The sequence below is a fragment of the Brassica napus genome, chromosome A9, assembly GCF_020379485.1.
Source record: "Brassica napus cultivar Da-Ae chromosome A9, Da-Ae, whole genome shotgun sequence".
Taxonomy (NCBI): Eukaryota; Viridiplantae; Streptophyta; class Magnoliopsida; order Brassicales; family Brassicaceae; genus Brassica; species Brassica napus.
Window position 1 is genome coordinate 3,224,211 of NC_063442.1, and position 22,784 is coordinate 3,246,994.

The window sequence follows — 22,784 nt, forward strand, 5'->3', positions numbered from 1 at the left end:
CTAACGTCAACTGAAATACAATGTTCTACTATCATGAAAAGAAAAGTTATATAAATTTATAGAGAAAAAATGTTTTGCATAGACGATGTATATAATATCAAATATCTTGTACCAAATGGAAATACTCATGAAATTTCTCGTTTAACAATTGGTTGACTTTTAAGTAAATGTGCTTGTTACATTCACAAAAATCTCCACTAGCTCGTTGAATGAATTGGCTTAGCATCAAAGCATAAACAAAAATACAAATGGCATGACGTGTGTAAGAATAATGAGAGTAAAAATTCCACTAGCTGTTAACTTTCATTGACGGCATTGTCCAGAAAATAGCAATCAAAAATCATGTTATCGCAACCAAGTCCAACAACACATATTTGTGCCATGATAAAAATATTTTACAAATGGGCTTATGATTTGGGCCCAAAGAGCCCAAAAGCGAAGATGAAGTCACGAAACCTAAAAATGCGAACGAGCTTCCTCCTATAAATTAATAAACCCTAGCTTCAGTTCCGTCTTCCTCCGTAACAGACGCCATGGTATGTACTCACTTGATCTCCACTGTCTAATCATTTCTGAGCTTTGATCTGGTTATAATAGCTAATGATTGATTACTCCTTAGTGTTTCTTCTAGCTCTATAGATTCAGAGAGTTGTGTTCTGTAATTATCATTATTGTATTGATTCGGTGGTGGTCTTGTTCGGTTGTTGTAGGGTATCGATCTTATCGCCGGAGGTAAGAGCAAGAAGACCAAAAGGACAGCTCCAAAGTCCGATGATGTCTACCTCAAGCTTCTCGTCAAGGTAGTCAAATCTCTATGACTAGTTTGTTGTCGGAATCTCTTTTAATTTGTTGTCTGAACCGTATGCTACGCTGGTTTGGTTTAATTGCAGCTGTACCGGTTTTTGGTAAGGAGAACCGGAAGCAAGTTCGATGCTGTGATCCTTAAGAGGCTTTTTATGAGCAAAGTGAACAAGGCTCCTCTTTCACTCTCCAAGCTCGTTGAGTTCATGAAGGGCAAGGTTTGTTTGTTTCCTTGTGACCCACTCTATTGTCTGTTTAGATTTTGATGGTGTTGTTCTTTATCTTACGTTAGGATGGTAAGATTGCTGTGTTGGTTGGGACCATCACTGATGATTTGAGAGTGCATGAGATTCCTGCGATGAAGGTTACTGCCTTGAGGTTTACGGAGAGGGCTAGGGCTAGGATTGAGAAAGCTGGTGGTGAGTGCTTGACCTTTGACCAGCTTGCTCTCGTTGCTCCATTGGGACAGAACACGGTGAGTTTAATGATTTGTTAATGAATCAACCTTTTGAAGTTTGTTTATTTGAAATTGGGATGTTGTGTTGTTGTTGTGACAGGTTCTCCTTAGAGGACCAAAGAACTCTCGTGAAGCGGTGAAGCACTTTGGTAAAGCACCTGGTGTGCCACACAGCCACACCAAGCCTTATGTTAGGGCCAAGGGAAGGAAGTTTGAGAAAGCTAGAGGAAAGCGAAAGAGTCGTGGTTTCAAGGTCTAAGGTTGTTGCGAGGTTGTTGTTGCTTCCTTATGGTTGCTGCTTTCAGAATCGTAATTTTTGTAGACCACTCTTGTTACTCATTTGCTTTTTGCAGACATTGTTTTGAGTTTTCCGTCTTTCTGTTTTAATCGACAATTGAATGTTTTGCTTGATAACTGTTTAAGAATTTGCTTAATGCTTGATAACTGTCTTTTAGCATCTCAGAACTAGCTTGATAACTGTTTAATCATCTCTTACTGGATGGTTAGCTAATGAAGCTTGTCAAGTAAGATAAGAACACTAACGTTTATTAGAACAAATGTATGCACTCCAACAACATTACAACACACTCCACTGAAACAGAAGGTGGCTCAAATGTTTCAATTCTGGACCATGATTACTGGGTTGGGCTAGTCAACGGAGTTTGGGCCTATATTTTCAATTGCTAGTCTTCTAGACTTTGGTAGCGCCTAACTGAATCAAATTGTCTTTAACATTTGAACCCAAAGAAGCCATATAGACAAAAGTACGGGGAAAAATGCCTTTTGCGACCTCTACTATTCGTCGTGCATTTTTATATCCAGTGCATTTTTATACCCGAAAAAGATAATACTAAATACGATCTAAACTAAAAGATAATTTAAATTATATACTTGAATTCTAGATCGTGTGCATAAATTTACATTGACTAACACCGCGTTAGTCAACCGCTATATTAAATAAAAAATGACACCATTTTGTAGCGGATAATTTTTTTAAAGAGTTCGCTTGTTAGGAATCGAACATTGGTCCCACGAACATACTATAGTCTTATTTACCACTATGCTACAACAATTCTATTATCTCTTTATTAAATTTAAAACATCTATATTTTGATATGTATATTTTAAGAAAAAAAATATTTTTGTTTACAAAATTTATTTAGATCAAATTATAATTGCATCAATTATTTATGTATTTTAAGTTTTTACACTTTTACACATGTAATAAAAATAAAAATGATATTTCATAAATTATTCATTCTAGTTTTAAGATGACATTTCTCAAATAGTTATCTAATTTAGAAACACATGTGTATATTATTTATTTTAAAAGTTAGGTTTTGATATTAAGAAAAAATATAATCACTATTATATATAGATTTTTAAAATTTAAATATTTAGATATCTATTTGAGAAATATCATTTTAAAATAGTTCTAATTAAAATTTGCAAACAAAATTAAAACAAAATTAAAATAAGATAACTATTGATGCAATTATAATTTGCAATTAGTAAAATTGTAAACAACCCTCCCCTAACAAAATTGGTAAGCAAAAATAAATTTTCCCTTAAAATATAAAAATCAAAAGATATATGTTTTAAATCTAATAAAAAGACAATAGAAGTGTCGTAGCACAGTGGTAAGTAAGACTGAATTATATCTGCAGATCAAAGTTCAATTTCTAGTAAGTGCAACTTAAAAAAAAAAAAAATTCATTACAAAACGAAATTGTTTTATATAACATAACGGTTGATTAATGCGATGTTAGTCAAGATAAGTTTATGCACAGTTGCACACAATTTAGAGTTTAAGTCTACAATTCAAATTATTTTTTAGTTTAGATCATATTTAGAACTTATCTTTTGTCTGAATATAAAAAGGTACACGAGTAGTTGAGGTCGAAAAAACCATTTTCCCTTAACCTATAATTACTAAATTTATAAATTGTTATTGATTACTAAATAAATATGATATCTTGACACATGTTTAAAAGTTAGTTTAAATGATTCATATGCACAGTGCTAAGAAATGGATCGAACAGAGGTTTGATCCGTCCCATCTGAAATTTGAGGGTAACTAATGGGAATGATTTTTAAAAGGTTAAATTAATTATTTAAATTATGTTTTGTATTTAATTTCGTAAAATAATATAAATTTCACATTTTTATAACTAAAATAATAAAATGTTATATATTTATAATGCTTAAGAAAATCATTGTCTTTCAAAAATCTGTTTTTTACTTTGATTTTTTTTATACGGATTAGTGAATACCCGCAATTTAAATTAGATAGACTTAAATGAATTTACAAAGCTAATCATATATACTCATTTACAAAATCCTCAAGCTTTTTATCATTTTCTTGAGTAAAAAGCAAAAGATACATACACACGACCTCTAGTTAGACACAAATCTTAAACAGAGCTTTCCGGCGAAATAGAAGGCGAAACCGAAGGGGAAGCCGATGGAGAAGCTGAAGGAGTAGCCGAAGGTGAAGCTGAAGGAGCAGTCGATGGAGAAACTGATGGTGAAGATGAAGGAGTAGCCGATGGAAAAGCTGATGGTGAAACTGAAGGAGTAGCCGATGGAGAAGCTGATGGTGAAGCTGAAGGAGTAGCTGATGGTGAAGCTGAAGGAGTAGCTGATGGTGAAGCTGAAGGAGAAGCTGTTGGTGAAGCTGAAGGAGTAGCCGAAGGAGACCCTAAGCCACTTTCAGTGATGGCAGAGGCTCCTGGGGCAGCCGCTGGAGAATCTGACCCTGTTGTAGAGTTTGTCGAGCCCGGTTCGCTTGAACCGGTAGTTGTGGAGTTGGAGGAACCGGCACCAGTTGCTGAACCGTTCCCGGCGAAAAAACCGGGCGTGTAAGGAACACCTTTACCGGGAATCCAATCGTCACCTTGTATATACTTAGCTGGAGTGTATTCAACAATCTCTTCTTCACTCAACTTCTTGATTCCTGGCCAAGTAACCCGGTTCGCCACAGCTGCACCCGGTCCAGTGTTCCTCACCTCCGAATAAAAGAGCGTGTCAAGACCAAAGTTCCCTTGCCACGGCGACCATCCTTCACCGGGAATAAAATCCGGTATGAACGTCTCCATAATGATAGTTTTTGAATACTCTTTCCACGGCCTTCCAAGATAAGCTTTGCTAGTTTCCTTGACCGCCAAGTAATCCGCTTCACCAGCAATAGTACACCCTTGGAGCACAAACCCTGTGGACTCCCTCGGGTCTTTACGTCCGTGGGCGGTTATAGGACATGCCTGGTTCGCGAGTGGTTTCCTTACTAGTAATGTACAGTTCTGGAACACCGCGGCTGCGTCTCCAAAGAGGAAGTCGATGGTGCCTGTTATAGTACAGTCCCTGTAAAACTGACGGTGGGAATGTGCGTAGAGAGTGTCTTGGTAACCATCAAATCTACAGTTGTAGAATATGGACTCGTCTGACAGAACCCTAACGGCAACCGCTTGATAGTTTAAAGCCCCGGCTGTGTTCTCGAACCCCATGTTCTTGGCAATGAAATTGTCTCCAATGATTGCTGCAATAAGGACAAGATTCATTAGTTATATACATTTTGGTAAATAAGAGAAACCACAAAAGGTAAACAGTGTGCCCTTTGAAATTATTTTTAGACCATGTTAAAAAATCAGTTAGATAAAAGATTGTGTCTCGATCTCTTTCTATCCTTTTCTTTTAAGAAAACTCTAAACCATCAACCTCATGTTGCATCCATTGTAAAAATATTTTTTTCTTGAATATTAAATTTAACATTCATTAAAAAAAAAGAAATCTATTAACGGTAATATATATTTTTTTTAAAAAAAATTTCAAACCTAATAGTTCCATCTATATATCTTCAAAATTATAAACCCAAAATTGATAAAAATAAACTTTTAGGTTTTAATTTATACATGTATTTTTTTTTTAAAGCGTCTAGACTATGTTAGACTGTTCACTTAGATATGCTGTAACATAAGAATCATTACCAACGGTGGCTGTACGGTATGTGGTAATACCATCCTTGAAACTTTTGTTGCCGGAAATTATAGATTTGGTAGGGCCATCACCAATGAAAACAAGATTTGGCATGGTCCTATTCACCTGAACATATTCTTTATAGGTTCCACTCTTAATGTGAACCACGAAGGTTGCATTATTCTTCTTGGGGACGTTTTGCAATGCCTCGTTGATCGTCTTGTACTGACCGCTTCCGTCCTGAGCCACAACCATATCTGGTTTGACCTCAGACAAGGGTGCATTCAAGAGCCTACGCACGCGCCCATCCACCCACGAAGGAAACTCTTGAGACAGCAGCCGGCGACTATTCATCTCCGGCAACTCCATTTGTCCCAAGTAATTCAACATCTCGCTGACCATTGCAAGCCCGTTATGTGTTAACTGAACCGCGGTTTTCAATGCCTTCTTCATCGTCTCACCTGCATCACCTTGTGTCCCTTGAAACCCATCGAGACAAGTTTGCTCATGACTAATCGTCGCGCTGAGCCAAACCTTTAGCTTAATCAATGCGTCGTCAACCTTGTTGATAAATGAATTAAGTCACACATCAATAGATGGTCAGAAAAATAATTAACTAATATATAAAAATATATGATCAGTTTAAGTTAAAAGCAAACGAAGCCGTAATTTTACAAACCTTGTGAAGCTCGAACCTTCCCAACTCGTCAAAAGATTTACTAAGCTCGCCGATTGCATAATCCATTAGCTCTGTGCATTGATCCAAAGCCATCTTCGTCCTTGGATCCTTTTGTAGCTCAATCATAGTTAGTGACTTCTTTGCCACGTTACTTATCTGTTTCATCGTTGCGTTAAACGCTGTCCTCACAAGCTCCAACGGGTCCGATGTGTCCTTTGCATCTTTCCTTAGAGTATCTTCACAAGTCTTCTTGTAGTCCGTTGGCGCGCAGACATCTTTGATGGCTTTAACGGAAGCCGTGATCTCTTCTTTAGTTCCGTTATCGCTATTGACGCTAACGCCGATGGTAACGGCGACAACCATAGAAACAAGAAGAACAGATGAGATGGAGATAACTACGTACCTCCTTTTCCTCTTAGAATCATCGTCGTATGATCCGAATGCCATTTATTGTTTTTTTTTTTCTATTTTTCTATTTTTATTTATTGTTTTTGTATAGACTCCTTTTACGAAGCTTACGTAGCCTCCTTAGGAGTGTTTATTTTGCATAATTTTAAAAATATTTACAATGATAGTTTTGTTTCGGACAGATAAAGAGGTTCGTAGTTTTGCTTGCTATGTTTTATGAGGTTTGGCGGGAAAGTCGTTATGCTTAAGATTGTGAGAGACAGAGACAAGATAGGGTTGTGGTATGGTTTTGTCCTTTACATATTTTTCTCTGTGACTTACTAAACATGGAGAAGTAATTAATTCATTGATAATCTTAATTTAAGGTATAATCGAATTGAAATTGTAAAGTAGACTTTTCACGTTATTGGTGGACAATGTAATGATGCCTTGAATAAGTTAAACAAAATGAATGAGATGGTATTCACTTTTTTAAGAACATTGTTTTAAAATATTTTTTCAAAAGAAAGAATGCAATCTCTTTTCGCTTTTTATTTTTTTGGCAAAATAAACGGCTATTCTATTACTCAAACTTGAGGTGGTATGTGTGACGAGACCAGAATAGAACAACCAATAAAACAAAGAAATCTATGAAAAGAACGGGCAATCTCTTTTCGTTCTTATTGATCTTAAATGGGTATATATATTATATTACATGCCCTAAGTACATATATAGATTTAGGAATATTAATGTCTAGATTTAAGAAATATAACAATTCTACAACACATGGTAGGGTAAAAAGTTCAAGTCCAGATTTGTTCTAATTTATGAATGTTCTTACATAGATATTCTTTTTCTTTTGAGAAAGGGTTTGATCTTACTTAGATATTCGTCTAGATCACTTGCAGAAAAAGTTGGTTCAACCATCATTTCGGGTTTGAATTCCAATTTTGTTAACAATGAAATCATAGTTCTAGGGATATTTGATAACTAGAATCACAAAGTCAAGTACAGAGAAAATTTGAAGACTATATAATGTTTGCTGGATATCTTTAGACATAATATTAACTAAAGTTTTGGTTGCTTACTGGAAATGTATGGCGCTTGTTTTTGTGTTTTCGTTTCAAATTTTTGGTACATAATTTGTATTTTGAATCAGAATTGTTAGAAACTAAGGACTTAAGGTCCCAAGGGTTTATGAAACTAATAAATATAAAAGCTTTTAAAATGTTAAAAGTAGTATAAGTATCAAATAAATTTGTGAATAAAACTAGACGTATATATATATATATATATATATATATATATTTTTTTTTGTAAGCTAACTGGACGTATATGCATGGGGATTATCAAGTAAAGCCTACAAGATTTAGCCGTAAGGGTAAGCTTTACTTTCACTAGCTATCAATAAAGGTACTAATAAGATCTGTCAAGCCACTATACTTAAGGATTAGATTAATGATAATGATGTTAAAAATTCTAATGACGTTGGCATCTTGTTTTTTTGGGTTTAGTCCATGATCTTGGATTTACAGATATAATTTTGAAAACAAAAAATAAAATGTAGGCATTGTTTCCAGAAAAGCAAGATTTCATAATGCTGTTCTTAGTGAAAAAGGGATAACGACAAACCAACATGTTATGTTAGTAATAAGTCAGTATTCATGAATATATCTTGGATATTATTTTACACCAATAGTTCTGTAGTTTGATTTAAAGGAAAAAGACAGTATAGGTATTCAACCTTTATATTGTGTATTATATATATATATATATATTTGAAAATAGTATACTAAGAATAAAGCTCTTATTCTTACTAGTTCATGCACCATTTTATATCTTGTTTTCTTTTGGGTTTTATTTCTCCCAATTAAAACATGCAAAGTCAAAGTTGACTAAGACCCAAAAAAGCTAATAAACTCACAAGTTTTTTGACTAAAACAATTCCACAACTTTTTACTTATGTTTTCTAATGGCAAAGAAGCAACTGTAGTCTGTTCGTAGTCAAGCAGGTTAAGAAACAACTGTAGTCTAGTCATTGCAATTTCTTCCATAACAGTAAAAGATAATAACTAGTAAGCTTATTAGCTGTAATTCCTTTTTAAATATATTTTTCGGGAAATAATATATATGTATATCTCTACACGGAAACAAATATATGCATTACATATTAGTTGTATACAATTATGTATTTAGACCATTGCCATTTAAGAAAAAAAAGATGATGACTAGAGAAACAAAAAATAACATCTAAAATGGATTTAAATGTGGTATATATTATGTAAGCACATATGTATATACAGTAGAAACTCTATAAATTAATACTCGATAAATTAATAAACACATAAATTAATAAATTTCTCTAGTTTCGAGTTAGGCCAGTTCAAAATATGACACAAATCCGATAAAATAATAAGATAATAATATTTTAGAAAATCCTATGTAAATATATAGTTTCATTAAAATCATAAATTAATAATTTTTGTACATATGCATTTTATATAATTACAAACAAACAACTGTATTATTTGCTCATTTTCACAGTAGAATTATCTCTATATTTTTGACACTTCAATATATTTTTCTAGTATTTAAAATTATATCTAAACAACATTTAAGAACTTATTTTATATACACCAAATAGTACAATAAAAATAATTTGAAAGTCGAATTTCAAAATTTTAATTAATGTATTTTGTTTATTTTATTAAAAATATATTCCAAAATAAAAAAAAATCTATAAAAATTTTTTTTAGTAAATTAATAACTCTATAAATTAATAAAATATCATAGTCCTAACATTATTATTTATAGAGTTTTTACTGTATACACCTATTCCAATGAGTGTAAATACTAAATACGGAGTTGTAAAAATTATTTCCATACGTGTTTCACAGGAAGGTAGAATGAGTAAAATCAACATAATGAAAGAAATAACCATAACTTCTAGGATATGAATTCAAAGTCTAGTTCTGGTTTTACTTTAAATTCAACACAAAGGAGATTTTATACCATAATTGTTAACGTGCAATAAAGTTATCTTCTCGATAAATAGCGTCCTCATTCTGCGAATCTATAGCACAAAGAGATAAAACATCACTTCTCAATCACAAAAAAATATAGAAAAATATTTTGTTAAGGAGAACCAACAAGTTATGTCTTCTTCAAGCTCGTCCGTGTTCCAACCCAAAACATGCAATGAGATCATCGTGGCCGTGGAGGAGTCCATGGAGAAGGCAGCGGAGAGCCAAGTTGTGTCTTCTGCCAGCTCTTCCGCCACCCAACCTGAGAAATGCAATGACCTCACCGTGGCCGTGGAGGAGTCCATGGAGAAGGCAACGGAGAACCAAGCTGTGTCTTCTGACGGCTCTTCCGCGGCGCCCCAGCCAGAAAAAACCAATGACGTTACCATGGCCGTGGAGGAGGCCAAGGAGATGGCAGCAGAGAACCAAGTTGTGTCTTCTGCAGGCTCTTCCGCCGCGCCCCAACCCAATGACATTATCGTGGCTGTGGAGGGGGACAAGGAGGTGGCAACGGAGAACCAAATTGTGCCTTATACAGGCTCTCCCGCGCCCCAGGCTGAGCAATGCACTGACATTGTTATCGTGGCAACGGAGAACAACAATCCGGGAACTGAAAACCCAAGTCTCATGGGATCTGGTGCTGTCCCAACAGGAAGCCAGATCCTGCAGCTTTACCCACCAAGATCTAATAAGATCTTCTCTTGTCCCACTTGCAAAAAAGGGTTCCCATCAAGTCAAGCCCTAGGCGGCCACCAGAACGCGCACAAGCAGGAGCGAGAGTGGGAAAAGAAGAGGAAGAATATGGAACAAGAGTACCCCGGTTTCGCCTTTTTGAACCCTAATATAGACAATCCTCTTATGTTTTTCTTAGGTGGCTACTCGGAAGATGCTTTAACACACGAGAATCATCTTGGGATCCCTCTTGACGATGCTTTCAAACGCAGATTTGCCCGTAATCACCCATCCGTCAACAACGGATCCTCGGACATGAACATTACCGCGGTTCCTCGCGTGGCTCCTACTGGCTTCTTCGCAGGGAACACTCCCACCACCAACGGTTCTTCTTCAGGAGGACTTGGGCCCCCTTACAACAGCTATCCCCCGATGCTCCCTAGGAACTTTCCTCCTTTCCCTCCTCCTCAGACCAACAATCTTCCTAGTGGTTTGTATCCGCAACAAGAGAATGTATTGAACGAGGTGAATTTCATCTCAGAGATAGGAAAGGGTAAAAATATTATTGAGATTGATGATGATGATGATGATGATGCTGATGCTGGTGCTGATGATGGGCCTATAGCAGGGACATCCAAGAGCTGGGGGGCTGATTTATCTCTTTGACTATTGTTTAGTCCTATGACTTGTTTAGTTTTCTATTAGAGACCTCTCTCTCTGAAGATTGCTTTTTCATTTTAATTTTCTTGCATTTCGTTTAGATGTTCCTTTGTCTGTACGAAGCATGTCTTCTTCTGGACGATTTGCTTCTTTTTATGAATAAATGGTTCCTCTTTTTTTCTCTTTTCTTGCCATCTATATATCATGAGTTTTTTAATCATTTTGGTAAAGGTCAAAAATCCATGGTTGTAGGGAGGTAATTTTTACCAAAGTTACGTGTCTTGTTTTTCAAACCTTTCGATTCAGAACTATGGCTACCTATATCTGGTTTACATATACTTAGATTTCTTGATTATGTATTTATGTCAGTCGAGTTATCAGTATTAGTATTGGAGAACAAGTAAAAAAAAATGAGTTCCAGGATGAGTGTATATATATTACATGTTACGCACCATATAGTGCCATAGAAAAATCTCTTCATTATGAAAAGAAAATGACTTGCATCAAATGAATTATATTCGACATGCATTATTAACTATTAAGACGTAACTAAACATTCGTTTTGGATCTTGAGGATATAGAGTTTTGTATGCATAATGTTTATGTCTAAACTCAACATAAACTTAAAGTCTCGAGATTGAATATTGATGAATACATGAGAACACACCAGAGCAAGATTGTTAAAAACTGTCGTTTTGGCATGCATCAAATTAATTCATACATAAAAAAGAGAGCATAAAATCATGCAAACTTAGTCTTTGTTTTGGGGTATTTATAAAAGGTTACGTTGGACACTTGGACGGTATGAAAAGGTTAATTCTAAAATCAAAAGTACGTTTAACAAAGTCCACAAATATATTCATTTACAGTGAAACGCTAAACATTATTGGTCAAAAAACATTTTAAATATTTTGAAAAGTAATTTTTTAACCTTAAGCCTATGGAGAGATCCGGATTAATCCCTAAAATTGTGGTGCGGCCCACTGATGAAATTTCAGTTCGGATATTCAAATGAGATCGCAAAATAGGTCCATATCCGCGTAGTTAGTTATAATGTGAAATGTATTGAGCGTGTATTCGAACCCGGGTTGTTTAGCAACCCAAAATCAGCCTACCACTAAACCAATGTCTTGTGGTTTTGAAAAGTTATTTGAAGAGCTGATCGATAACAACCTTTTTGTTTATGATAAGATATGCCCAAAACGATTCAAAGAGAAAAGTGATGGTTTGGAAATAATGACTACATTACTTCAACAAATAAATTATAATATTTAATTTAGCGAATGAAACATATAATTCTGTTTTAGCGAATGGAAAACATATGTTTATCATCGCTCCTAAAACAAATTGGGTATATAAGCCAATGCTCATTATTCTCATCGGTAGTTCTGTTAGCAAAAAATCCCTATTTTTTAATTTTAATTGAAAACATCAATGTAAGTTTCAAAACAATAAACCAGTAGTAGTTCACTGATTTCAGAAATATAACTGTTAGTGTTGGATTTCATACATAAAATAAAACAAATGGAATCCATTGAAGCATAGGCTGAAGGTCAATCGAGCTGGCTATTGTCAGAAAAGCATTCATGAAGCCATCTTTGATATATCCCTTTGGAGATTCCCATGTTAATTTTAATAGTGATGTCAATCTCAGTGTACCAGTAAAATATATACTATCTTCTTTATAGCTTATATGCTCATTGTTGAGAACATCATAGAACATATTATTCAGTGAAAAAAGAATATTGGAAAAAGTATTTGAAATAAAAAGATTTTAGTGCTACTAAAAAAACTGAGATAAAAACTGACATGTCAAATGCCGACCAGTTTATAGAGATACATAGAGACAATTTTAGACTTTTTGACATGTCAAATGCCGACCAGTTTATAGATATATGACAAAGTTGATTATGTTAATGCATTTGGATGAATGATGTACGCCATGGTGTGCACTAAAATAAGTTATGGAAGAAGCCATTGATTTTTATAAGTTCTAACCTATGGTAACTGCGTTCTATAAATTTGGATGATACATATAACTTAAATATATTACATGAAATCAACATGTGTTGGGATACCATAAGGTTATTTAAAATGTAAAACCACTATTTGAAAATGAAAGAGCCGTGTTAGTTTTAGACTCCAGTCTTCTGAAATTAATTGGTTTGGTTTGATATAGTATATACATATAGTTAAATCTATATGCACACGATCTTTGCATATATTTATTGTTATACTCATTTTTCAGAAATGTAATAGATTGTACGGATTATGGTTATAATCAACCATAATCCGTTAGTGTTTATTTTAAATCAAAAATTGTAAGTAATAGATTTTAATTAAACCTAAATAGTTAAAACGTTATAACTTTTTTGATAGTCCAAAAAACAGTCGATAAAAGAGGACTCTGTTTAAATAGAATAAACTAGATTTTGATCCGTCCGTCCATATGGGTGTATTTAAAAAAAAATGTGATGCTATTTGTGTTTATGTCACTATTTAGGGTTGGACAAAAAACTCGAATTCGAAGAACCGCACCGAACCGATCCCAATCCGAGTAAGTAGTACAAAATTTGAGCCGAAATTGATTAAATATCTGAATTATTCAAAATTTTGGTATTTGAATAACTAAACCTAATCCAATCCGAACCGAAGTATTTTGGGTATCCAAAATAGATTTATATACTTATGTATATTAATTATTTTCAGATTTAATATATATATATATATATCCAGAATATATATGATACTTTTAAGTTCGTTTATACTTGAAAATATATACAAATAATCAAACATAAATATCTAAAATAGTTAAAATATACTCAAAACTCCAAAAATACTTAAATAATTATTAATTATATATCCAAATATTTAAACCAAACCAATTTACATGTTAAGTTAGGTACTCTAACATATGTTATTCAAATTTATATGTAATATATTATATTTTTGTAGTTTTTTTTAAAATTAAAGCATATAATAAATTTAAATTTTTTTTAAATAATTTAAATTGGTTATCCAAATCCGAACCGAATCCTCAAAGATCTGAACCAAACACGAAATCCCAAACAGACCCAAAAATGAACCCGAACGCCCACCCCTAATCACTGTTAAATATCCTATATGTGTAATCATAGATTACAAAATATGTGTTATCATATAATTAATCGTATTTTATACGTACCGTCGAATAAGTAATCTTATAATTAATAATATTATATATACAATCATATAAATAATCACATATATTATATTTTTAAATTTCAATGTGAAATTTAAAACCATAATTTAAGTTGGTGTTTGAAATTGAGCTTTGTATTGTATTTCTTATATATATTGAAAATATTTTTATAATGGTTATTGGAAAATATGTTAGTAAAAATCAATTTTTGAATATATGTAGATTTTGAATAATTTTTTGATATAAATTAATTTTAAATTATTGTTTTGATTTGAATATGTATATCAAATAATATAAGTCCATTACTTTTTAATATAATGTAATGGACTTTCAATTTTTTTAATAGCATAAGCCCATTACTTATTTTTCTAATTTACTGCTATCAATGTTTCTAAACAGCATTATATTTATTTATTTACCACTATCCATGTTTCCAAACAAATACTAAAGATACTTTTACTTTTATAAGATAGATGATAGATGATGTATCATGAAACTCAATTTTCTTCACGCACTCTCTTTAAATCAACATTAAAATATCAACTCGACTAACTTAATTAAGAAATTTAAGTATGTGGATAAATAGTTCTGATCGAAAGGTTTGTAATCAAGGGAATCATAAATTGATTTAAACCAAGGATTTTGACAACAGCCGAAATGATAAAAAGACTCCTGATATATAGATGGCAGAAAATAGGAATCATAAATTGATTTAAAAAAGCAATTCAACAAAGAAGAAGAGATGTTACATCCAAAGGAATATATAAAATTGAATACCATAAAATTTAAAAAGAGAAAAACAACATCCATAGATACATATGATAGATAGGTCTCTAATAGATATGATACCTCAAAATGAAAACTAAACAATACTTAAAGGGATAGATCAGCGCCCCAGCTCTTAGAAGTCCCTTCTTCTGGCTGATCAACAGCATCGTCGTCATCATCATCATCATCAATCTCCACAATATTGTCATTTCCTAGCTTTAAGATGACATCCTCCTCGTTCAATACATTCTCTTGCGGATACCAATAGCTAGGAAGATTGGTAGTCCTATGTGGAGGAAAAGGAGGAACGTTTCTAGGGAGCATCGGGGGATAGTTGTTGTAGGAGGGCATTGGCTCAAGTCCCCCTGAAAAGAAACCGTTAGTGAAAGTGTTCCCTGAGAAGAAGCCAGTAGGAGCCATGCGAGGAACCACGGTCATATTCATGTCCATGAGTCCGCTATTGAAAGATGGGTAAAGGCCGGTACATATGCGTTTGAAAGGTTCAGAAATGTTCCCAAGATTATTATCATTTGATAAATCACCTTGTGAATATTGACTTAACATCCACTGAAAATGGAACTCTTGTTCCATCTGTTCCATCTCCTTCCGCTTCCTTTCCCATTGTAGCTCCCTCTTGTGCGCGTTCATGTGACCACCTAGGCTTTGAGAGGCTGAGAACCGTTTATTGCAAAAGCGACAAGTGAAGATCTTATTAGTTTCTGATGTGTAATGCTGCATGATGCCGTTTTCTGTTCGGACAGCACTATATCCGCGACTAGGGTTCTCAATCCTCCTTTCAGACATAACTTCCTGAGGATCAGACCCTAGTCCCGAATTGTTGTTCTCCGTTGCCTTCTCCCTGGACTCCTCCACAGCCACATTAATGTCATTGCATTTTTCGGGTTGGACCACGGAAGAGCTTCCAGAAGACATAACTTGGTTCTCCATAACAAAATATTTTTCTTTAGTTTGTTTTAGACGGAGAAGTGATCTTTTATCTCTGTTTGCTAGATTCGGAGAAGTGAGGACGCTATTTATTGAGAAGATAACCTTATCGCTTATGCTATAAAATCTCCATTGTGTAAAATTAATTAAAACCAGAGCTACACTGTCAACTCATATCCAAGAAGATATGGTTAATTATTTCTTTCATTGTGTTGACTTTACTCATTTTGTCTTCCTGTGATGCATGGAATTATTTTTTATAACTCTGTATTTACATTCATTGTGGAATAGGTGACTTCATGTGTGCTTACGTAATATATATTTTATACCACTTTCAGTCCATTTAGAAGTTATCTTTGTTTCTCTAGTCCTCTTTTTCTTAAATGGCATTGGTCAAAATTAACTAATACTCCATATACCAATATAATTATATATATTTTACCAAAAAAAATTATATAACTTGGTATTTTCTGTGTCATGGTATTAAAAATTATTGGCCCAAAAATATTTTAAAATGAAATAACAACCAATAAGCTATCTAGTCAAAGTAGCATCTTTCAGTGTTATAGGAGGATGATGCTATTCTTCACTAATTTTATAAGAGATATTTTTTTTTGTAAAAGGGTTTTCACTGTAGGAGATATTCAGTCATTGCAAATACAAAGAAATTTCATTTTACATATGGAAAATTCAACACCAGATTTGCTTCTTCTTTGCCATGAGAGAAACATAGGTAATTAAACTTGTGAGATTATTAGCTTTTTTGGTAGCAGACAACTTTTACTTTATATATTCTACACTTCTACTTGGGAGTAATAATTATGAACAACTAAGGGAAATAAAAGTCCTAAGGAGTAGATTGCATCTGCTTATAAGAGATTTTCTAAAACTATTGGATAGATCTTATTAGTAGTGGTGGGTACAAACCGAGTACTTGGTATTTTTAGATCAAGTTCTAGAAGCTTGGAACATTTGGAACCGATATGAAACATCCCTTTGTCTGAGATATTTGTGCAGAGGCCAAGTTTCAACCTTAGAAGATTCGGACACTTTGAGATCTTTTATATACTAAAGCGCAAGTCGCTTTACCAATCAGATTATGCCACATGTAATATTTATATTAAAAAATTAAAAAGGAAAAATGTCATTTGATTTCTAATTTTCTCTACAACTGCAACTAATTAGGTGATGATTGTTTTAGTGGTTTTTAGTTTTAGTTTTTGGTTTTTAGATTTTAGTTTTTGGTTTTTAGATTTTGGTTTTTGGTTTTTAGCTTTTGGTTTTTGGTTTTTAGATTTTGATTTTGGTTTTTGGTTTTGCAGTATTTTTTTATTTTTCAAAAATTAATTATGTGTTACTTTGAAATAATACAACAAAATAGAAATAAATATTTATATTTACAATTAAAATTATCAAAATATTGTGATAATTATTTTAAAATAAAATAAAATAACATATTTTAATTATTATAGTTTTATAAAAAATTATATTATAATAAAATATTTATCATAAAATTTATATAAATTGCAAAAAATTAAAAATATTTAGAAATTTTGAAACTATTTAGAAATTTTTCTTATATAAATTATTTTTAATTTGATAAACTTAAATAGCAATAGTTTTTCTTAAATATTATAAATTATATAAAAATAAAAATACTTAAAATTTTTAAAATAATTATAAAATTTCTCATATAAATTATTTATATTTTCTTAAAATTGAATGGCTATTTTTATTTTTCATGACTAATACAATATATTGTATTACTAAAACATATTATGTTTTTATAATTTTAGTTATTTTTAGTGTGACTAGTAATTATTAAAATTATTCTATTATTTTATATAGTGAAATTAATAACTAAGCTTTAAAATTAATTAATATTTTTTATAAACTATATAGATTTATTTTACAGATATTAAACACAAATAAATTATATACATTATTGTTTAAATTATAGCTAATGTACCAAAAATTGTATGATTATTATATTTATGAAAATATTATTTATTAATTATTAATTAATTAAATGTTGTAGTTTCTACCCAAAAAAATCAAAATTCGTTTTTCCTTTTAACAGCTCCCAAAAATTGGTTTTTGGTTTTTCTTCACAAATTAGTTAAACTTTTCAAAAATTAGTTTTCCTAAATTTTAGGGAATCTATTTATTAGAAATCTTGATTGGCAAATCAAATGGTTTCTACAAAAACAAAAACTAAAAACTAAAACTTGATTGGGAGGTTGATTGTTTGTAATTTTTAAAATGGTTTTTGGTTTTTGTTTCTGAAAAACTACTTTATTTGCCAATCAAGATTTTGTTAAAAATGATTCCCTAAAAACTAGGGAAACTAGTTTTTCAAATAACTACCTAATTCTACCCAAAAACCAAAATCTGTGTTTTTTTAGTTTTTTGCCAGTTTTCTACGAAGATTTTTTTTATTATGCATTATTATTTATCATTTTCTTTTAATTGGTCTTTGTTTATTTATTATTTTGTAACTGGTCTTTCTTTTCTATTTGCCCCATTCCCACTATCATCCGTTTTTCACCATCACATCACAATACATTTTTTGTGCTTTATTAATATAAAATGGGTAAGTGATTATACATACAACTTTCGAGTTTTTCTTCTCAACACTCAAAAAATATTTGATCATACTTGTAGATTAGAAGAAGTTCTGTTACTTGCAAACTAAAAGAATTTCAAAAATATTTCAAAAGGAAATTTTATTTTAAAAGTCAATATTTTAATTAATTAAACAAAAATAACCATAGAAATATGTGCAAAAATTATTTTAGAAAAATATCAAATGTATGATATTAATATTTTTATAATGCTCGATTACTTGTATAATAGCATTTGAGGTCAAATATAAAAGGCATTTGAGATAAAATTAAATATATATATATATATATATATATGTTTATATGGAATTTACGATAGTTTTATTTTGTATTTATATATTTTTTAAATAAGTTTTTAAATAATTTATGTGTATTTTAATGACAGTGTTTTATATTTTATTATTTTCAGAATAAATATTTTACTATCCATAATATTTTTATTTTATTAATTTAAAAAATAAAAACTAAAACTAAAAACTAAAAACCAAAATCTAAAACAACCATTCATGTTTTTCAAAAAATCAAAATCTACTGCAAAATCAAAAACCAAAAGTCAAAAACTAAAATCTAAAATCCAAAAACCAAAATCCAAAAACCAAAAACTAGAATCTAAAAACTAGGAAAACAATCATCACCTGGATAAAAAATAGTTTTTGCAAAAACAAAAACCAAAAACTAAACCAAAAACCACAAACAATCAACCTATAACTAAATTCCTAGATTTTCTCAAAAATTCAATCCCACGTTCAAAAGCTTCAAACTATTATTTTTTCATATTTAAAGTTCTATCCACTTCGCAGTTCTCCTTCTCTATCATCTTCATTGTAAAATCTCCTTTGTTCTTTTGTTTTTCTTAGATATTCAACTGTCACGGGAAAAAAAAACTTATGCAAATTTAAAACTACTCTTTATTTGATTTAGTGTTCTCTTATTCTACAAATAAGTCTGTTTTGTTCTGTATATCTAGGATTGAAGACAGCACTTCAATCTGAGCTTACGCCTTTTATAAGAGAACGGAAAATAAAAATTCATCAGTAACTAAGGTATAAAGTATATCCAATTCTTTTTTCAGCAAATTACATACTACATATATCTGTTCTGAATTGTTTGAAAAAAAGAAGAAAAAAGAAGTGTATGTGCGTTACTATCATCCTACTTAAATAAAAAAAATATTATGCATTTTTCTTTTGTTGTTTGTGTAGTTTAACAGTAGATGAAATCCTTAAGAAATCATCAAATTTTGGAAGAAGAAAACTTAATATATGAGTAGCACGTAACATAAAACTTAAGCCAATCACAAAATTTCAAACTTATAAATTAACTTTCTATAACCAAAATGAACTCTACCATCTTTTACCACTTTTCTTTCAGTTGTTTCATTGTTATTGAGTTTTTTTTTTTTTATCATTGATTTATATAAGGCAAAAGAAAGACAGTTCATGTTGTCATCAAAGAAACATGAGAAGGATGACATATTGGTGTTGCTGTTGGGACGAGATTGAAGTATAAGAATTTTAGTTTATTACTATAGAATCACAAAGCAATATAGAAACTCAAAGCAATAATAAGAAGTCCTTCTCTTATTCAGTCAATCAAGCAACAATTCAATCAAACTCTCTAAGAATCACTCAACGCACACATTCATTATTATCATCGTTTATCAATATATAGAGAGCTTCTATTTCCTAATCCTATTAGTTAACATATCTAGAAGACTTCCTAAATACATTATACTTTCCAATTCCTCAACATGATAGGATTAGGCAAATAGCTTGTTTCTTAAGTTTCCTTTTTCTTTAAGCTTAACTCAACATTCTCCCCCTTAAGCTTAAACTTCTCTTCACACATATCTTGTACTCCAATCAGACTTCTCATTTCTTTGAATTTAATCCTTCCAAGTGATTTTGTAAGGATGTCTGCCTTCTGTTCATTCCCCGGGATATGCTCAACTTCAACTTGCTCGTTTTCAACACATTCTCGAATAAAATGGAACCTCCGATGTATATGCTTACTTCGGCCATGGAACACAGGATTTCTTGTAAGAGCAATTGCAGATTTATTGTCAACACGAATGATCACACGTTTGCATACCTCACCAAGAACTTCACCTAGTAGTTCTTGGAGCCAAATAGCCTGTTTCGCAGCCTCGGTCGCGGCCATAAACTCTGCCTCACAGCTTGACAAAGCAACTATCTCTTGCTTAGTTGAACACCAAGTTATAGGACTCTCACCAAGATAAAATATATGACCCGTTGTGCTCTTTCCATCGTCATCGTCTACATTGTGAGAAGCATCACTATATCCTTCAAGTTTTAAGCCTTTTCCACGCGCGAAGTATAAGCCAAGAGAGCATGTTCCTCGTAGATACCGTAAGACCTGCTTTAATGCAGCTCCGTGAGACTCCTTGGGCTCTTGCATGTAACGACTGAGCAAGCCAACCGAGAACGACATGTCGGGACGGGTATGCAACAGGTAGCGGAGACAGCCAACACTTCGACGATACATAGTTTCATCGATATGTTTTTCACTCGGTGCTTTCGACATCTTTGCATTTATTTCCAACGGTACATGCGTAAAATTACATGTATTCATACCGGTCTCTTCAAGGATCTTTCGCGCGTATCTGTCTTGCACTAGAGTAATCCCATCCGATCGTTGATGAACCTCAATGCCCAAATAGTATGTTAATAACCCGAGGTCACTCATCTCGAATTGATTTGCCATTCCATGCTTGAAGTTTAGTATAAGCTCAAGTGATGATCCAGTGACAAGTAGATCATCTACGTATACGACCACCACAAGAAGCTCTCCATACTCTTCCCTTCGGTACAGAGATGGCTCTTTCGAGCATCTTACAAATTTTAATCGTCGAAGGATCTGGTTCAACTTAATGTTCCATGCCCTTGGTGCTTGACGTAGACCGTAGAGAGCTTTCTTGAGTTTATACACTTTGTGTTCTTGTCCCTCAACGATAAACCCTTCTGGCTGTACTACAAACACGTCTTCCTTTAGTTCTCCATGGAGAAACGCTGTTTTTACGTCTAGGTGGTGAACTTCCCACCCATTTGAGGCTGCTAGTGCAATAATCAACCGAATGGTCTCAACACGAGCTACTGGTGCGAACACTTCGTCAAAATCAACTCCATGTTTCTGAACATAACCCTTTGCCACCAGTCGTGCTTTATACTTACTGATACTCCCGTCAGCGTTTCGTTTTATTTTAAACACCCATTTAAGTCCTATTGGTTTTACTCCATCCGGAAGTTCAACAAGGTTCCATGTATCATTCTTTTCTATCGAGAAAATCTCATCCTTACACGCATCTACCCACACTTTCACATCTTTTGCCTCCTTGAAATCCCACGGCTCCTCATTTATAATCATCAGTAGACGCTCGCATTCGACTTCGGCTAAGATAATGTAGTCATCAAGGTATGAGGGTTTTGTAGTAACTCGTTGTGATCGTCGAGGTTGCACTCCGTCATCTTTCTCACCAACCTGTTCTTCTTCGGTGCCCTCTTCATTATCTTCTCCTTCCTCGACTGTAATCACCTCTCGATCGTCATAAGTTCTCACTGGTTTTATCGAGACAATGAGTTCTTCTTCGCCGTTGAACTCTGTTTCCTCTGTTTTACTCCAGTTCCATTCTTTATTTTCATCAAAAACAACATCTCGACTAACCATGATTCTCTTGCTCGATGGATCAAGTAGGCGATAAGCCTTTGACCCCGGTTCCACACCTAAATGTACAAGCACCTTTGATCTGTCATCGAGTTTCCTTCTTCCATCGCTCTTAGTCCGTGCGTAACACACACAACCGAAGACCCGTAGATGAGTGAGGTTTGGCTTGGTTGCTCGTAGAACCTCATACGGTGTTCTCTCATCTAGTGCTCGAGTCGAGACACGGTTAATGAGGTATGTGGAGTGCCTCACTGCCTCTCCCCAAAGGATGTTTGGTACGTGCATGGCCTTTAAGATGCTCCTCGTCATCTCCAAGAGGGTCCGGTTGCGTCGTTCTACCACTCCATTCTGTTGTGGAGTGTAAGGAGCTGTCAGATGTCGCTTAATGCCATGCTTTTCACAGTACTCTTGAAATTCTAAGGACAAGAATTCTCCACCTCTATCAGTTCGAAAAGTTACGACCTTACTTTGCGTTTCCTTTTCCACATGAGCTTTGAACTTTATAAACTTCTCAAACGCCTCGCTTTTCTCTTTCAACAAAATTGTCCACATATATCTTGTGTGGTCATCAATGAGCACAAATATATATCGTTTTTGTGCAGGTGTCTGTGGTGAAATTGGTCCGCAGAGATCGCCGTGAACAAGCTCGAGAGGCTTCGATGCTCTATATTGGGTCTCTTGAGGGAACGATCTCCTTGTTTGCTTTCCAAGTAGACATGGTACGCAAGTTTCCTCTCCTCCAGATGAGAGTTTAGGCACGCCAACAATAAGCTCTTTGTTAATCATCCTCTTTAGCTTCTCGGAGTTTATGTGACCTAAACGGGCGTGCCATATTGACGTTCCACTCGCTGATGCTATTTGTAAGCAGTGATCTTGATCAGCTTGCAGAACCACCTTGTATAATCTATTACTCGACCGTGTGGTCCTCACCAT

The 22,784-nt window shown here is 33.2% G+C and overlaps 3 protein-coding genes and 1 pseudogene across 3 annotated transcripts; 2 read left to right on the forward strand and 2 right to left on the reverse strand.

Annotated features, from left to right (window-relative positions):
- The first annotated feature begins 426 nt into the window (after positions 1-426).
- LOC111200839 lies at positions 427-1,702 on the forward strand (annotated as a pseudogene).
- Positions 1,703-3,533: 1,831 nt separating this feature from the next.
- Positions 3,534-6,481, reverse strand: LOC125577709 (putative pectinesterase/pectinesterase inhibitor 28). Its single transcript, XM_048739379.1, has 3 exons — positions 5,910-6,481; positions 5,242-5,791; positions 3,534-4,793 (listed from the first exon to the last, which is right to left on the reverse strand). The coding sequence occupies exons 1-3, from the start codon at positions 6,354-6,356 to the stop codon at positions 3,673-3,675; spliced, it is 2,118 nt and encodes a 705-aa protein (XP_048595336.1). The 5' UTR covers positions 6,357-6,481; the 3' UTR covers positions 3,534-3,672.
- Positions 6,482-8,280: 1,799 nt separating this feature from the next.
- On the forward strand, positions 8,281-13,137 carry LOC111200445. Its single transcript, XM_048739380.1, has one exon. It carries the CDS (start codon positions 9,453-9,455, stop codon positions 10,656-10,658), a length of 1,206 nt encoding a protein of 401 aa, XP_048595337.1. The 5' UTR covers positions 8,281-9,452; the 3' UTR covers positions 10,659-13,137.
- An 875-nt stretch (positions 13,138-14,012) lies between these two features.
- Positions 14,013-15,549, reverse strand: LOC111200444 (zinc finger protein JAGGED-like). The gene has a single exon (XM_022691636.2). The coding sequence runs from the start codon at positions 15,547-15,549 to the stop codon at positions 14,707-14,709; it is 843 nt and encodes a 280-aa protein (XP_022547357.2). The 3' UTR covers positions 14,013-14,706.
- Positions 15,550-22,784: the final 7,235 nt, after the last annotated feature.

Bases quoted from the DNA above. Each gene is read 5' to 3' on its own strand.
- LOC111200445 (XM_048739380.1), top strand. From the start codon at position 9,453: ATGTCTTCTTCAAGCTCGTCCGTGTTCCAACCCAAAACATGCAATGAG.
- LOC111200444 (XM_022691636.2), bottom strand. From the start codon at position 15,549: ATGGAGAACCAAGTTATGTCTTCTGGAAGCTCTTCCGTGGTCCAACCC.
- LOC125577709 (XM_048739379.1), bottom strand. From the start codon at position 6,356: ATGGCATTCGGATCATACGACGATGATTCTAAGAGGAAAAGGAGGTAC. The intron at 5,792-5,909 runs GTTTGTAAAATT...TTTATCAACAAG, and splicing joins GAAGGTTCGAGCTTCACAAG to GTTGACGACGCATTGATTAA. The intron at 4,794-5,241 runs GTAATGATTCTT...TCCTTATTGCAG, and splicing joins ATACCGTACAGCCACCGTTG to CAATCATTGGAGACAATTTC.